The following is a 17,004-nucleotide window of genomic DNA, read 5'->3' as shown; positions in this document are numbered from 1 at the left end:
AATCTGCTGCGTGTGAATTTACTCCTATCGTCCTTTCAGGATTTTTAGGAGGCGACGAAGACCCTCGGTACAAAGACGTCTCGATCTCCCCAGTCATGGATACTGTGACGACATGGAGGCTTCCTGTTCTGAAGACCGAAATGACATTGAACCTCTTGTGGTCGAGCAGCTCTACAGCACCGGTACTATACTTGGATGATTATTAATGACTAGTATTATTTTATTACTATAATTATTCTTCTTATTTGTCATTTTTATTATGACTATTGTATTACAATCAATATTACTTATTATTTTGTATTATTATATTATTTGTTTTATTATTTTATTTTTGTTCATTATTTTTAATTATTTGTTATCATTTTATTTATATATTATTTATCATCATTAATAAAATTATTGTATCATTTTTATTATTTTATTACTATATTTATACGGGTAATGTTGTTATTTTTATTATTTGTTATTATTAATTTAATTATGTATTATTCTTATTGTATTATTATTATATTTGTATTATTTTATATATTTTTTTACAATTATTGTTGTTGCGGTTAATATTTTATTAATATAATAATAATGATTATATATGTATTGTATTTAAACTTTAAAATAATAGTAGGACAGCCACTATCATATCTATCATATCTATCATATCTGAGCTCATTTTCCTCAGCAGTGTCCAGGGTGCTGACATTAGGGTCTAAAAAAAAAAAAAGTGGTGAAAGTTTCTATTCCTTTGTTGTGATCATGTTCTTGGGTCACATTTGCTAATTTTTTACATGTTTTAATTTGTACTACCGGATTCGGAGTCAGATACCGACCGAGCGTCATCTGGATATTCCCGGCTCATGGATGATGGTAGGAGATGGGAAGGCTCCGATTGTATAATCCATGTCCACCAAATAATAGTTTTTTTTGTATATATATATATATACCTTGGGAACTTGAACCTGTAATATTGCGGTATTTTGAAAAATTACCGATTTCCTATGAAGCATTGCCAAGCATGGCTGACATGCGGGCCTCCGGTTGGCCCCATAGCTGCCATGACAATACCATCATGTTTCGGGGTGGGAATGGGTTTGGAAGGGACCCCGGGTCCCAGCACTTGCCTGGATTGCCAGGTGTTGTCATTGGCCCTGGACATGAGACCATTCCTGTCTGGGGCACATGGACATCACTATAGAGGGTCCCTTTCTAAGCACAGGAGTGAGGAGCCCTATTAGCACCAACTCTGGAGCTTCAGGTGTTCTACTAAATGGCTGCCATACATATTTATGGCCAGCTGTTTTCTGGTGGCATGAGATGCCCCAAATGTCCCTCTCCACATACAAATGACGCCAGCATTATAAATAACACGTGGTAGGGGGGGATCCTGGGACCGATTTTGCATTGGACCTTCAAGTTATTCGTCTGGTCAAAGTCACCATGACAGAAGAGAATAGTAAACTTTAAAAAAAAGTTTTATAAAATGAAGTTTTCGGTTGGACAGGAGGTGACGAGGGCAGAGCGGACACAACCCGGGTCAGAAATATAAGTAATGGGAATTTAAAGGTGGAGAAAAAACTTGTAAGGAATGGGAGGAAGTGTGACCCTACAAAATAAGCAGGGGCGGGCTCCGACAACCTGATACTTATGGTTGTTGAATGAGGATGAACTATTGCAATTCCTTTCGATATAAAATGTGCCTTTCTTTACATTAAGCGGTGTCTTATAGCAGAAGTAACCAATGGTTCTTTAGAATAGTGTGTTCTGAGTTTTGACCATGCCCCCGCAGTGCTTGAGCCTGCCCTCGCAGTGCTTTACCCTGCCCCCGCAGTGTTTGACCCTGCCCCCAGTGCTTGACCCTGCCCCCGCAGTGCTTTACCCTGCCCCCGCAGTGGATGTCCCTGCCCCCCAGTGTTTGACCCTGCCCCTGCAGTGTTTCACCCTGCCCTTGCAGTGCTTGACCCTGCCCTCGTAGTGCTTGTCCCTGCCCCCACAGTGCTTGTCCCTGCCCCCACAGTGCTTGTCCCTGCCCCCACAGTGTTTGACCCTGCCCCTGCAGTGTTTGACCCTGCCCCTGCAGTGTTTGATACTGCCCTCACAGTCCTTGACCCTGCCCCCACAGTGCTTTACCATGCCCCTGCAGTGCTTGTCCCTGCCCCCACAGTGCTTGTCCCTGCCCCCGCAGTGCTTGTCCCTGCCCCTGCAGTGTTTGACCCTGCCCCCACAGTGCTTTACCATGCCCCTGCAGTGCTTGTCCCTGCCCCAGCTGTGCTTGTCCCTGCCCCCACAGTTCTTGTCCCTGCCCCCACAGTGTTTGACCCTGCCCTTGCAGTGTTTGACCCTGCCCTCACAGTCCTTGACCCTGCCCCCGCAGTGCTTGAGTCTGTAGATATGGAGTGATATGGATTTAACAGCAGGTAAACCTAAGATGTATTGTGGTCCTTGGTTCCAGATATATCACAATTGAAGGACTTAAAGGTTTATTCACAAGAAAGTCAGCATAGTTGTAGGACCCTCTTTGATCAGTAAGTTATCCCATATCCTGTGGGTCCCGAGAATTGAGGCTCTGGAACCAACAGTCGCATGGACATGAATGCAGCAGAGGCCGAGCATGCGCACATCTGCTCCATTTAGGACGGAGCTGCAGAGGTTTCAGAGCTCTGATCTTAGGATCCCTGTGGGTCTCAGCGGTCGGACCCCCAAAGATCAGCAAGTTATCCCCTATTCTATAGATAGATTGATTTTTTGGGAATATATCTTTAATATGTTTGGATTTTAGATGTTTAACCGCTTTTCACTCTCTGTAGAAAATGAGGCTTGGTGTCATTCAGGAAAATTTCCCAAGATTTTGCCTCAACCCAGCAAGTCCATGAAGAATGATGGCAAGCCATCAACTCATATCTTGCCAGGAGCCCCCCATGAAGTGAATAATGATAGGAACCTGCTTTACATAATTCTGATATAGCATATAGATTGATGTAAGACTTGCTGTGATATTGGCCCCTTCCTTTCACAGCTAGTATTCGGTTTTGAACAATGTGGGTTGAAATGGTGAAATATAAATGCAATTCCGCCATTATTTTTTGGGGTTTTGCATTTATGGTGTTCAGTGTGCGATAAAAATGACCCGGTGACATAATTCTCCAGGTCAGTGCGACTATGGGGATGCCAAACTTAGTAGTTAAAAAAATTCCAAACTTTATTAAAAGGTTTGTGTTGGAATTTTTTGCGGACTGTAACTTTTTTATTTTTAAATTGATTGACCTATACATGTTTTTTTTGCACAGCGAGCTGATGTTTTAGGCAATACAGCAATACCGAATATGTTTAATTTTATTATTTTTCCATTTTCTTTTTTTTTTTCTATTGGGACAGGAGGGGTGATTCAACCTGTTTTAATATAAATATATTTTCAAAAAATTTTTTTGCAGGATTATTTAATTTTTCAATGGTTCTATGTTAGGGCACTTAACAATTTTTTTGAACCGTTCACTCTACCATTGAAAAATGAAATCGGTTCCCTGAAAAATCCCCACAGGAAAATTGCCTACAAGAAAAATGCCCAAAGAAAAATTGCCCACACGGAAAATTGCCCACATGGAAAATTGCCCACACGGAAAATTGGGCAATTTTCCATGTGGGCAATTACCCAGAGTCACAACTCATGTTGTGAGAGTCACAACCCATTTGTTAGCTTTTAAACATAGATGCCTGCTGCCGATCCACCAAAGCCAGGACTGGCGTTAGGGGCAGGCAGACCAGGCAGCCACCTAGGGACCCCGCTCCTCCAGGGGCCCCCAGCCAGTGGCCGCTATGGGGCCCTTAAGTAAGAGGGGCCCGGCACTGCCCCCTCCCCGCATTGCGCATTCAACTTATTGGCATCATAGATGCCGATAAAGTTGAAAGCAGTGATGGAGGAGAGAGCGCCATGCGACTGCACTATGCTGTGTGTGTTTGTGGGGGGGCTGAATTATACTGTGTGGGGGTGGGTCCTGCTTTATACTGTGTGTGTGGAGATGCATTATACTCTGAGTGTGCTGCATTATACTGTGTATGTGGGGGGCTGCATTACACTGTGTGTGAAGGGGGCTGCACTATACTGTGTGTGTTTGTTGGGGTGGGGCCTCCATTATAATGTGTGTGGGGCTGAATTTTACTCTGAGGGTGCTGCATTATACTCTATGAGGGGGCTGTAATATACTCTATGAGGGGGGCTTCAGCTGCATTACACTACCAATGACCATGGGGAGTGCATTATACTATATGTACTGTATGGGCCCTGCATTATACTGTATCGAGAACTATCTGTACCAATCATTCTTCCTCAGACGGAGTAAGGGTAGGTGCACACAGTCAGTAAACGATGCGGGGTTGGACATTGCGTACTATTGCAGCGGCCAAATGTTACAGCATAGAGGATGGGATTTCAAGAAATCCCTTGCCCACTATGCATGTACAGACGCCCGCAGCTCACCCGTGGAGACGGACATGCGGCGGGTCTTTCCAGACCGCACCATGTCAATTTATCTTTATTTGTCTCCGCAAGATAAATTTCACCTGTACAATGTATTGGACTCAGTGAATTCGCACAGTTCAAAGAACACATGCAGATTCACCTGCATCCAAAGTGCTGCCAATTACTGTGTACCTACCCTAAAGAGGCCAGGAAACAAACATCGACGACTTCAATATTCTCGTTTAGCAGCCTGAAGTTAGCTCTTGTAAATACAACAGAAATGGTTCTGTGTGATGGTGCTATATGTTAGCATTTGGGGCCCCTCTTTAAACTTTTGCCCAGGGCCCCAACTTGTCTAAAACTGGCCCTGACCAAAGCAGATAGTAAGCAAATTAGGAGATTAACGTGGACCTAAAACCTGTGCTGCCGAGGATCCAATATACGATAGGAAACCAGATGCGGTATGGATGCGGTTTTATTTCGAGGTGTACTTACCTCTTCATCAGGACAAACCACAATATATTTGATGAATTAATCTTTATACATGAGAACTTGCCAGGCATAATGAGATATAACAATATACATATTCCCTAACAAAGGAAACTCTCCAAAAATTGTAGAGCGTGAATGCGAAACATAGAGTTTAAATATCCTCGTAATGATATGGATTGACCTCTAAAAATATATATATATATATATACGGTATATTAGAGATTTGTTATGTCAAAAGGTACAAAATTGTTTTTTTAGACCATAAATACACATAGTCAAGACAATAATAATGTGAGCAAATCCATACGCCAAATTATATAATGTAAAGCAGGTGAACCATGGAGCAACAGAGGGCATACAATATAAGAGAACAGGTAGGGAGACCCCAGAAACCCGGGTCAAAATTTATGTCACAGTATATATTACTGAACAAAAAATGAGGTAACCCCACAAAAAATTCCTAAAATGGGAAAAGAGGTAGTGACATGTGGTTTGGCAAATTCCAATCCATTTAATCATAGCCTAATCGGTATATAGGCATGGGAGTATATCATTTTCCTTTTCTTGCCTTCTGCCCCATCTGTGGAGTCGCCTTTGGTTGTGCGCATGCGCGCTGGCCTGATCCCTTCTAACTTCCTGGAGCACACTGTCCAGCACACTGTCCACCGCGCACTAACCTTTTGCAACAAGGGACAGAGTACACACGCCATCTAAACCAAATACGCGGCTTACCACTATATGACGCGGCAACACCCTGTTGGTGGATTGATTATATATGTACTACCAGATCCCCTCTAGTTAGATACCACCCCAGAAGAAGTGTAGGCGAAACGGCGTTGGGTGTGGGGAGGATACAGCATCTGCCTTTTCCTCTGGTGGTCTCAAAGGTCTAGATAATATACTGTTTACTGCCGGCTTATTTGATTATTTGCTACCAGAGATGGGTTTTGCAGAATCCAGGTATAACTTATATTTAGTGATGATGGTATATACAATTATCCTTCCATTATAACAGTTATGTCATTGTGGCATCTATAGTCAATATGCTTATATGTATTTTTCTCCTTATGGGTTTTTCATACTAGCATTTGCATATTGTCGACAGGATATTGCATATCACTAACTTTGCACTTGCACTTTATCTATAATAGCCATATTATTATGGCATTAATCTTGTACTTGCACTTTATCTATAATAGCCATATTATTGTGGCATTAATCTTACACTTGCACTTTATCTATAATAGCCATGTTATTGTGGCATTAATCTTGTACTTGCACTTTATCTATAATAGCCATATTATTGTGCCATTAATCTTACACTTGCACTTTATCTATAATAGCAATATTATTGTGGCAATAATCTTGCACTTTATCTATAATAGCCATATTATTGTGAAATTAATCTTGCACTTGCACTTTATCTATAATAGCCATATTATTGTAGCATTAATCTTGCACTTGCACTTTATCTATAATAGCCATATTATTGTAGCATTAATCTTGCACTTGATCTATAATAGCCATATTATTGTGACATTAATATTGCACTTGCACTTTATCTATAATAGCCATATTATTGTGGCATTAATCTTGTACTTGCACTTTATCTGTAATAGCCATGTTATTGTGGCAATAATCTTGCACTTGCACTTTATCTATACTAGCCATATTATTGTAGCATTAATCTTGTACTTGCACTTTATCTATAATAGCCATATTATTGTGGCATTAACCTTGTACTTGCACTTTATCTGTAAGAGCCATATTATTGTGGCAATAATCTTGCACTTGCACTTTATCTATACTAGTCATATTATTGTAGCATTAATCTTGTACTTGCACTTTATAATAACCATATTATTGTGGCAATAATCTTGCACTTGATCTATAATAGCCATATTATTGTGACATCAATAGTGAAATCTGATAAGATCCACTTCTAGGATGTAGGAGCAGATGCTGCAGAGCTGAATTTGTAATTTCAACATCTCTCTTCTACATTATGAGTGCAGATGATGCAGCTCAGCTGCCCCTCATTGTGATCTCTTTATCTGTGGATTGTGCGGCATGACGACTTCATCTGCTACAATCTTTCTGATCTTCGCTCCTTTGTTCACCATTTTCATACAATGCAAACTTTTTTTTTCTTATAGATGAAAACTCTTGTGGGTTTTCTCATGAGAGGCAAGTCGTAAAGAATTCGTCTACTGATTCCATCGCTACAACTCTCACACCTGCTATAGGAAGCGACTCAATTGATGCGGGTAAGTCACCCTCTGCCTCTTAGGCTGCAATCCCATGAAACGTAGTTACTGCGGACCCCCATCAGTGGAGACCTCACAGCGATACCCACAGAGGTATTTACTGCTGCAGATATCACTGCCAAAGAGGTGCAAAGATGTCACTCATTTTACATTTTGCACAAAAAATCCGCACCTATATCCACAGCATAAATTGATACTTTGTAGAAATTAAACCCGCAGATGAAAAACACATGTTTTTAGTGCATTTCTGATTTTTTTAAAGTGATTAATTAAAGTTTTGCTCCCGTTTTATTAGTCCTCTTAGGAAGCTTGAACATATCTGATTGATTACAATATACACGGCAATATTACATAAAGATCTACTATGGGATCTACATGGGCTGGGCTTCATAACATTAGAAACATGGGGGGCCTTCACTAGACTCAACAGCACAATCAACAGCAGCATCTAAGAGGTTAAAATATTGCAATCAGAAATAGCAGCAATTACTTTAGAGTGACTGGTTTTAGTTTGCTGCAGACAGTCTTAGGAGTAGGAGGAGTAGGGAGGACATAGCTGCTACACAAAGAGAATATTTATATATATATATATATATATATATATATATATATATATGTTTCTGAGTTTTCATTTTAATATAAGAGAAAATTGGAGCATCTAAGAGGTTAAAATGTTGCAATCAGAAACAGCAGCAATTACTTTAGGGTGACCGGTTTTAGTTTGCTGCAGACAGCGCAGTGGGGGGAGGTTCCTGCTGCAGCCAGGTGTCTTAGGAGTAGGGAGGACATAGCTGCTACACAAAGAGAATAGTTTTTTATATATATGTTTCTGAGTTTTTATTTTAATATGAGAGAAAATTACATAAAAAAAAAAGTGGTTGTCACCTTCCAAATGGCTAATTCTAGCGGAAAAAGCCACCACCATTCAGGCGTTTTCACCATAGAGGCGGCTGCATGCAGCATTAGATTGTGTGTGGCAGCTGTTCAGATGAACATCCCCCTCCCTGTAACACAGGACCAGGAGCTTCTTGTATAGAGTGGCCCCATTGGGGGTCCTTAGCAGGTGACCTCTCTCTTTATGTTGTCCATGTGGCGTAACGGGACATATGGAGAGGGACTGCCTTCATGGAATAACCCATTAAATTTCATTATATAAAAATGGAAAATCCCTTTAAATGTGTCTTCATCTGCTTGTAATTAATGTATCAGTCATGTATTATTTTTCTCTTGTAGATGACAGCATAGAGAGCAGTGTAATGATCTTGTTAATCTTCATTACTCTTTTAATACTCTGCCTGATTTTATGGTGGGACAGGTAAGTCATTATCTGTTTGACTTGTATATCCTGTACATAAGTGATTGTACTGAGACAGGAGATCACTGCCATCAGCCGACTACAGGGCAGAGCTGAGTAAGGCTATAGGAGTTCCAGGACCTGAATAGTCAGAGTCGGGGTGGAGGTGCCGGCTTAGAGGACAACAGACATGTTCATTTATTTGTCCTCTTAAGATCTCCTGAAGTCCAAGAAAAGCAGGCAATAAACCTCAGTGATATATCCTCTGTGAAATGTGCTCACATCATCCAATTCCTTGTCTGGTTTGGGGGCTGTTTTTACAGTTTCAATCAAAATTATGTATCCGTTATTGAAAATTTGATTTATTTAAAAAAATCCCAAACTCTGTTTGTTCTCATCTCATTGGTTTATTGCAATGTAAACCACCATCCACCATCATGCTTCACTGTAGACATCACTGAGCCACCACCATACTCTATTGTAGATATCACAGAGCCATCACTATGCTTCACTGTAGGCATCTCTGAAGTACCACCACACTTCACTGTAGGCATCGCCAAGCCTCCACCATGCTTCACTGTAGGTATCTGTCATGGTTCCCAATGGCAAGGGAACGTCAAAACACAAAAATAACGGACGAGCTCTGGGTGATGGAATCTCGAGCTGACCGTGAGCTAAATCTACCACACAACTAATAGCAGCCAGGGAGCATACCTATGATTATCCCTAGATGCCACGCGCCAGCCGGAGGACTAACTACTCCTGGTAGAGGAAGAAACAGACCTGGCTTACCTCTAGTGAAATACCCCAAAGATGATAGAAGCCCCCCACATATAATAACGGTGAGTTCAGAGGAAACTACATACACAGTATGAAAGTAGATTTAGCAAAGAGAGGTCCACTTACTAGATAGCAGAAGGATACAAAAGAGGACTTCACGGTCAACTGAAAACCCTTTCAAAAAAACCATCCTGAAATTACTTTAAGACTCCTGTGTCAACTCATGACACAGGAGTGGCAATTTCAGCCCACAAGAGCTTCCAGCTACAGAGAATAACAAAACTGCAAACTGGACAAAGATACAAAAACAAAAGGACAAAAGTCCACTTAGCTGATCAGCAGACTAGTAGCAGGAACATGCAACCGAAGGCTCTGGTTACAATGATGACCGGCAAGGAAATGACTGGAGAGCAAGGCTAAATAGGAAACTCCCAAACACTGATGGGAGCAGGTGAACTGAGACCGCAAAGCACACACAAGTCATCAGTACCACCAGCAACCACCAGGGGAGCCCAAAAGCGGATTCACAACAGTACCCCCCCCTTAAGGAGGGGGCACCGAACCCTCACGAGAACCACCAGGGCGATCTGGATGAGCCCTATGAAAGGCACGAACCAAATCCGAGGCATGAACATCAGAGGCAGTTACCCAAGAATTATCTTCTTGACCATAGCCCTTCCATTTAACCAGATATTGAAGTCTCCGTCTGGAAATACGGGAGTCCAGGATCTTCTCTACAACGTACTCCAATTCACCCTCAACCAGCACAGGAGCAGGAGGTTCAGTAGAAGGAACCACCGGTACCTCATACCTCCGCAACAACGACCGATGGAATACATTATGGATAGCGAAAGATGCCGGGAGGTCCAAACGAAAGGACACAGGGTTAAGAATCTCCAAAATCCTATAAGGACCGATGAACCGAGGCTTAAACTTAGGAGAAGAAACCCTCATAGGGACAAAACGGGAAGACAACCACACCAAGTCCCCAACACGAAGGCGAGGACCAACACGACGACGGCGGTTAGCAAACTGCTGAGTCCTCTCCTGGGACAACTTCAAATTGTCCACCACTTGTCCCCAAATCCGATGCAACCGATCCACCACAGCATCCACTCCCGGACAATCCGAAGATTCCACCTGACCAGATGAAAAACGAGGGTGAAACCCTGAATTGCAAAAGAAAGGGGAAACCAAAGTGGCAGAACTAGCCCGATTATTAAGAGCAAATTCTGCCAACGGCAAAAAGGCGACCCAGTCATCCTGATCCGCAGACACAAAACACCTCAAATAAGTCTCCAAAGTTTGATTAGTTCGCTCCGTCTGGCCATTAGTCTGAGGATGGAATGCAGACGAAAAAGACAAATCAATGCCCAACCTGGCACAGAATGCCCGCCAAAATCTAGACACGAACTGGGTTCCCCTGTCAGAAACGATGTTTTCCGGAATACCATGCAAGCGAACCACATTTTGAAAAAATAGAGGGACCAATTCAGATGAGGAAGGCAACTTAGGCAAAGGTACCAAATGAACCATTTTAGAAAAACGGTCACACACCACCCAGATGACAGACATTTTCTGAGAAACAGGGAGATCAGAAATAAAGTCCATAGAGATGTGCGTCCAAGGCCTCTTCGGGATAGGCAAGGGCAACAATAACCCACTAGCCCTAGAACAACAAGGCTTAGCCCGAGCACAAACATCACAAGACTGCACAAAAACACGCACATCTCGAGACAGGGAAGGCCACCAGAAGGACCTAGCCACCAAATCTCTGGTACCAAAAATTCCAGGATGACCTGCCAGCGTAGAAGAATGAACTTCCGAGATGACTCTACTGGTCCAATCATCAGGAACAAACAGTCTACCAGGCGGACAACGATCAGGTCTATCCGCCTGAAATTCTTGCAAAGCACGTCGCAGGTCTGGGGAGACAGCAGACAAAACCACCCCATCCTTAAGGATACCAGCAGGTTCAGAATCCCCAGGAGAGTCAGGCTCAAAACTCCTAGAAAGAGCATCTGCCTTCACATTTTTAGAACCCGGTAGGTATGAGACCACAAAATTAAACCGAGAGAAAAACAACGACCAGCGCGCCTGTCTAGGATTCAGGCGCCTGGCCGACTCTAGATAAATCAGATTCTTGTGATCAGTCAAAACCACCACCTGATGTCTGGCACCCTCAAGCCAATGACGCCACTCCTCAAACGCCCACTTCATGGCCAAAAGCTCCCGATTACCAACATCATAGTTCCGCTCGGCGGCCGAAAATTTTCGAGAAAAGAACGCACAAGGTCTCATCACTGAGCAGTCGGAACTTTTCTGCGACAAAACCGCCCCTGCTCCGATCTCGGAAGCATCGACCTCAACCTGAAAGGGAAGAGAAACATCAGGCTGGCGCAACACAGGGGCAGACGAAAAGCGGCGCTTAAGCTCCCGAAAGGCCTCCACAGCAGCAGGGGACCAATCGGCAACATCAGCACCCTTTTTAGTCAAATCAGTCAAAGGCTTAGCAACGCCAGAAAACCCAGTTATAAATCGACGATAAAAATTAGCAAAGCCCAAGAACTTCTGAAGACTCTTCAGGGAAGTAGGCTGCGTCCAGTCACAAATAGCCCGAACCTTGACAGGGTCCATCTCAATAGAAGAAGGGGAAAAAATGTACCCCAAAAAAGAAATCTTTTGAACCCCAAAAACACACTTTGAACCCTTTACACACAAAGAACTAGCCCGCAAAACCTGAAAAACCCTCCTGACCTGTTGAACATGAGACTCCCAGTCATCAGAAAAAATCAAAATATCATCCAAATACACAATCATAAATGTATCCAAATATTCACGGAAAATATCATGCATAAAGGACTGAAAGACTGAAGGTGCATTAGAAAGGCCGAAAGGCATTACTAAATACTCAAAATGGCCCTCAGGCGTATTAAATGCGGTTTTCCACTCATCCCCCTGCTTAATTCGCACCAAATTATACGCCCCACGAAGATCAATCTTAGAGAACCACTTAGCCCCCCTTATGCGAGCAAACAAATCAGTCAGCAAGGGCAACGGATACTGATATTTGACTGTAATTTTATTCAGGAGTCGATAATCAATACAAGGCCTCAGAGAGCCATCTTTTTTAGACACAAAGAAAAAAACGGCTCCTAAAGGAGATGAAGAAGGACGAATATGTCCCTTTTCCAGGGACTCCTTGATATACTCTCGCATAGCAGTATGTTCAGGTACAGACAAATTAAACAAACGACCCTTTGTAAATTTACTGCCAGGAATCAGATCTATGGCGCAATCACAATCTCTGTGGGGAGGGAGTGAACCAATTTTAGGCTCCTCAAAAACATCACGATAATCAGACAAAAACGCCGGAACCTCAGAGGGAATAGATGAGGCAATAGAAACCAAAGGTACATCCCCATGAGCCCCCCGACATCCCCAGCTTATCACAGACATTGTTTTCCAGTCAAGGACTGGGTTATGAGATTGTAACCATGGTAATCCAAGCACTAAAACATCATGTAAATTGTACAACACAAGGAAGCGAATCACCTCCTGATGGTCTGGAGTCATACGCATAGTCACTTGCGTCCAGAACTGTGGTTTATTACAAGCCAAAGGTGTAGAATCAATACCCTTCAGAGGTATAGGGACTTCCAGAGGCTCTAAATCAAACCCACAGCGCCTGGCAAAGGACCAATCCATAAGACTCAGGGCGGCGCCAGAGTCCACATAGGCATCCACGGTAATAACTGATAATGAACAAATCAAGGTTACAGACAGAATAAATTTAGACTGTAAAGTGCCAATTGAAATAGACTTGTCAACCTTCTTTGTGCGTTTAGAGCATGCTGATATAACATGAGCAGAATCACCACAATAGAAGCATAACCCATTTTTACGCCTATAATTCTGCCGCTCGCTTCTGGACAGAGTTCTGTCACATTGCATATTCTCTGGCATCTTTTCAGAAGATACCGCCAAATGGTGCACAGGCTTGCGCTCCCGCAAACGCCGATCAATCTGAATAGCCATTGTCATGGACTCATTCAGACCTGTAGGCGCAGGGAACCCGACCATAACATCTTTAACGGCATCAGAGAGGCCCTCTCTGAAATTTGCCGCTAGGGCGCACTCATTCCACTGAGTAAGCACAGACCATCTACGAAATTTTTGGCAGTATATCTCAGCTTCATCTTGCCCTTGAGATAGGGCTATCAAAGCTTTTTCAGCCTGAATCTCCAAATTAGGTTCCTCATAAAGCAACCCTAAAGCCAGAAAAAACGCATCCACATTGAGCAACGCAGGATCCCCTGGTGTCAATGAAAATGCCCAATTTTGAGGGTCACCTCGCAGCAAAGAAATTACAATCTTAACCTACTGGACAGGATCTCCAGAGGAGTGAGGTCTGAGAGAAAGGAACAATTTACAATTATATTTGAAATTCAGGAACCGAGATCTATCTCCGGAAAACACCTCTGGTGTAGGAATTTTAGGTTCAGACATAGGAGTATGTATAACAAAATCTTGTAAATTTTGAACCTTAGTAGCAAGATTATTTAAACCTGCAGCCAAACTCTGAGGATCCATCTTTAAACAGGTGAGATCAGAGCCATTCAAGGATTAGAAGGAGAGAAAGGCAAAGGCTGTAATTAGAGCTGGAATACAACTGATCCAACTATGGAGCAAGCATAGGGGAAAAAAAAAAAAATCTGCAGACTTCTTTTTCTCTCCTTTCTTCTGCCAATAACTTTAACACATGGCCGGTCATACTGTCATGGTTCCCAATGGCAGGGGAACGTCAAAACACAAAAATAACGGACGAGCTCTGGGTGATGGAATCTCGAGCTGACCGTGAGCTAAATCTACCACACAACTAATAGCAGCCAGGGAGCATACCTATGATTATCCCTAGATGCCACGCGCCAGCCGGAGGACTAACTACTCCTGGTAGAGGAAGAAACAGACCTGGCTTACCTCTAGTGAAATACCCCAAAGATGATAGAAGCCCCCCACATATAATAACGGTGAGTTCAGAGGAAACTACATACACAGTATGAAAGTAGATTTAGCAAAGAGAGGTCCACTTACTAGATAGCAGAAGGATACAAAAGAGGACTTCACGGTCAACTGAAAACCCTTTCAAAAAAACCATCCTGAAATTACTTTAAGACTCCTGTGTCAACTCATGACACAGGAGTGGCAATTTCAGCCCACAAGAGCTTCCAGCTACAGAGAATAACAAAACTGCAAACTGGACAAAGATACAAAAACAAAAGGACAAAAGTCCACTTAGCTGATCAGCAGACTAGTAGCAGGAACATGCAACCGAAGGCTCTGGTTACAATGATGACCGGCAAGGAAATGACTGGAGAGCAAGGCTAAATAGGAAACTCCCAAACACTGACGGGAGCAGGTGAACTGAGACCGCAAAGCACACACAAGTCATCAGTACCACCAGCAACCACCAGGGGAGCCCAAAAGCGGATTCACAACAGGTATCACTGAGCTACCACGCTTTACTGTAGGGATCACCAAGCCACCACCATGCTCTACTGTGGACATCACTGGGACACCGCAATACTTCACTGTAGGCATCAAGCCACCACAATGCTTCACTGTAGGCAGGGTGTTTTTTCAGCAGACGCTTTATTCTTCATCCCCGTTGATCCACAGTCCCGAGAGTCCTAGTTTTGTATCATCATTCCACAGAACAAAATCCCAAAACTTCTGAGGCTTATTTAAACAGTTTTGAGCATATTGGAGCCAACTTATTGTGCTTTTGGGTCAGAAGAAGGGAAGTCTTAGAGACCAAACATGGAGACCTTCAGAGTTTAGTATGCACCTTACTGCGCAAATGAAACCACATTAACTGTGCCAGCCTAATCGTGCTGCAGGTTTTATGCAATCACTCGAGGGCTTTTGACCACTGCCTCCTCAGAACTCAGGTAGCAGACGGTGACAGCTTTCTTTCTCTCCCACATCCGGAAAGTGTAGTCAGTGTACCTGTAAAATAGAACTTGTGACCGCCGCTTCCAACTGTATCTCCAGGAACAGTCAAAGCCTTTATATAATTTTGTATTCTTGTCCTTTAATGTATCCTTGCATTAAATAAGTATTTGATGCAATTCGCAATATCATTTTCCCACTGTATAGTCTAGGATCTGTATTAGTTTAGGGGTCTGGTCTGTGGTCCACTTATAAGTCATGTAAATTAATACAACCTGTGGGCCAAGAAGCTCGGGGTCCTCCAATAGATGAACAAGTCTATAGGAAGCATTAGACCTCAGCAGTATGGGTAGTTCACCCTACAGTGCGGCCACATCTACCATAAACTGATAGGGGTTCTTACTAGTGATGAGCGAGTATACTCATTGCTCGGATTTTCCCCAGCACGCTCGGATGGTCTCCGAGTATTTGTGACTGCTCGGAGATTTAGTTTTCATCGGGGCAGCTGAATGATTTACAGCTACTACCCAGGCTGAGTACATGTGGGCGTTGCCTGGTTGGTAGGGAATCCCCACATGATGGAAGTCACCCGAGCGTGCTTGGGAAAACCCGAGCAACGAGTACACTCGCTCATCCCTAGTTCTTACCAGTCCTGTCCATTACATCAAATACAAATAAGTGGCAGCGGGAGCACCTGGCAGCTGTTTGGACCATAAATATTGAAATAACATAAGCTCTTTTTTTATGTCTGTCTCTGCCGTTCAGTTCAGTCTCTGCTGTCCAGTTCAGTCTCTGCCATCCAGTTCAGTCTCTGCCATCCAGTTCAGTCTCTGCCATCCAGTTCAGTCTCTGTCGCCTAGGATAGTGTCTGTTGTCTAGGACAGTCTCTGCCATCTAGGTCAGTCTCTGCCATCTAGGAGAGCCTTTGCCGTCTAGGAGTGTCGGTTGACTGGGAGAGTGTTTGTTGTCTAAGAGAGGGTCTGTTGTCTAGGATAGAGTCTGCTGTCTAGGTCAGTCTCTGCTGTCTAGGATAGTGTCTGCTTTCTAAGTAAGTCTCTGCCATCTAGGTCAGTCTCTGCCATCTAGGATAGTGTCTGTTGTCTAGGGCAGTCTCTGCTGTCTAGGTTAGTCTCTGCCATCTTGGAGAGCCTTGGCTGTCTAGGAGAGCGTCTGTTGTCTAGGAAAGCCTCTGCCATCTAGGAGTGTCTGCCATCTAGGTAAGTCTTTGCCGTCTAGGATAGTGCCTGTTGTCTAGGAGAGTCTCTACCATCTAGGTCAGTCTCTACAATCTAGGACAGTCTCTGTTGTCTTGTTCCTCACTATTATGACTGCAGTGGTAAAGCGAGAGGGACTTCTTATAGGCCCCATAGCAGTTGTATCATGGGTGGCCTCTCTGATCCGCTTTCTAACATTTTACTTTTTTACACTTTCTATAGGTCACATGACAACTTCTGCATCCGGACCCGTCCAGGAATCTGAGCTCTATGTCCACGCTGCTTCACTATGATGCAATTATTACAACATTTGCACCTATTTGTCTTGCACATTATTTATATTGTTTTTGGAAATAGATGTTATATTATGCCAAGTACTTGAAATTTGCTAGAGGTACTAAAAGGGTTCCCCACATTCGACATTCTCTAATTTTTACCAGGGTTCCTTGACAATAAGCTGATCATCCTACCCAGAGCATAAATGTAATGTGTGGGAAACCTGGAACAACTGTTAGTGTATAATTTCCCTACAGCGCCACCATAGGAGAAAAGAAGGAT

At 43.1% G+C, this 17,004-nt stretch overlaps 1 protein-coding gene across 4 annotated transcripts in view; it reads left to right on the top strand.

The window, feature by feature from the left end:
* Positions 1-16,765, top strand: part of TMEM71 (transmembrane protein 71) — a 51,187-nt gene extending 34,422 nt beyond the window's left edge. For 3 of the 4 annotated variants that reach the window (XM_077271255.1, XM_077271258.1, XM_077271257.1), the window contains 5 exons: positions 40-182; positions 817-861; positions 7,096-7,206; positions 8,440-8,521; positions 16,669-16,765. In XM_077271255.1, the coding sequence (XP_077127370.1) occupies positions 40-182; positions 817-861; positions 7,096-7,206; positions 8,440-8,521; positions 16,669-16,711 (424 nt within the window). In that variant the 3' untranslated portion in view covers positions 16,712-16,765. The remainder of the gene's footprint in view (positions 1-39; positions 183-816; positions 862-7,095; positions 7,207-8,439; positions 8,522-16,668) is intronic. The other variant, XM_077271256.1, reaches the window with a different exon arrangement.
* Positions 16,766-17,004: the final 239 nt, after the last annotated feature.

This window comes from Ranitomeya variabilis, chromosome 6 (assembly GCF_051348905.1).
Source record: "Ranitomeya variabilis isolate aRanVar5 chromosome 6, aRanVar5.hap1, whole genome shotgun sequence".
Taxonomy (NCBI): Eukaryota; Metazoa; Chordata; class Amphibia; order Anura; family Dendrobatidae; genus Ranitomeya; species Ranitomeya variabilis.
The sequence above is the reverse complement of the archived record's forward strand: the minus strand, read 5'-3'. Positions and strand labels throughout refer to the sequence as shown.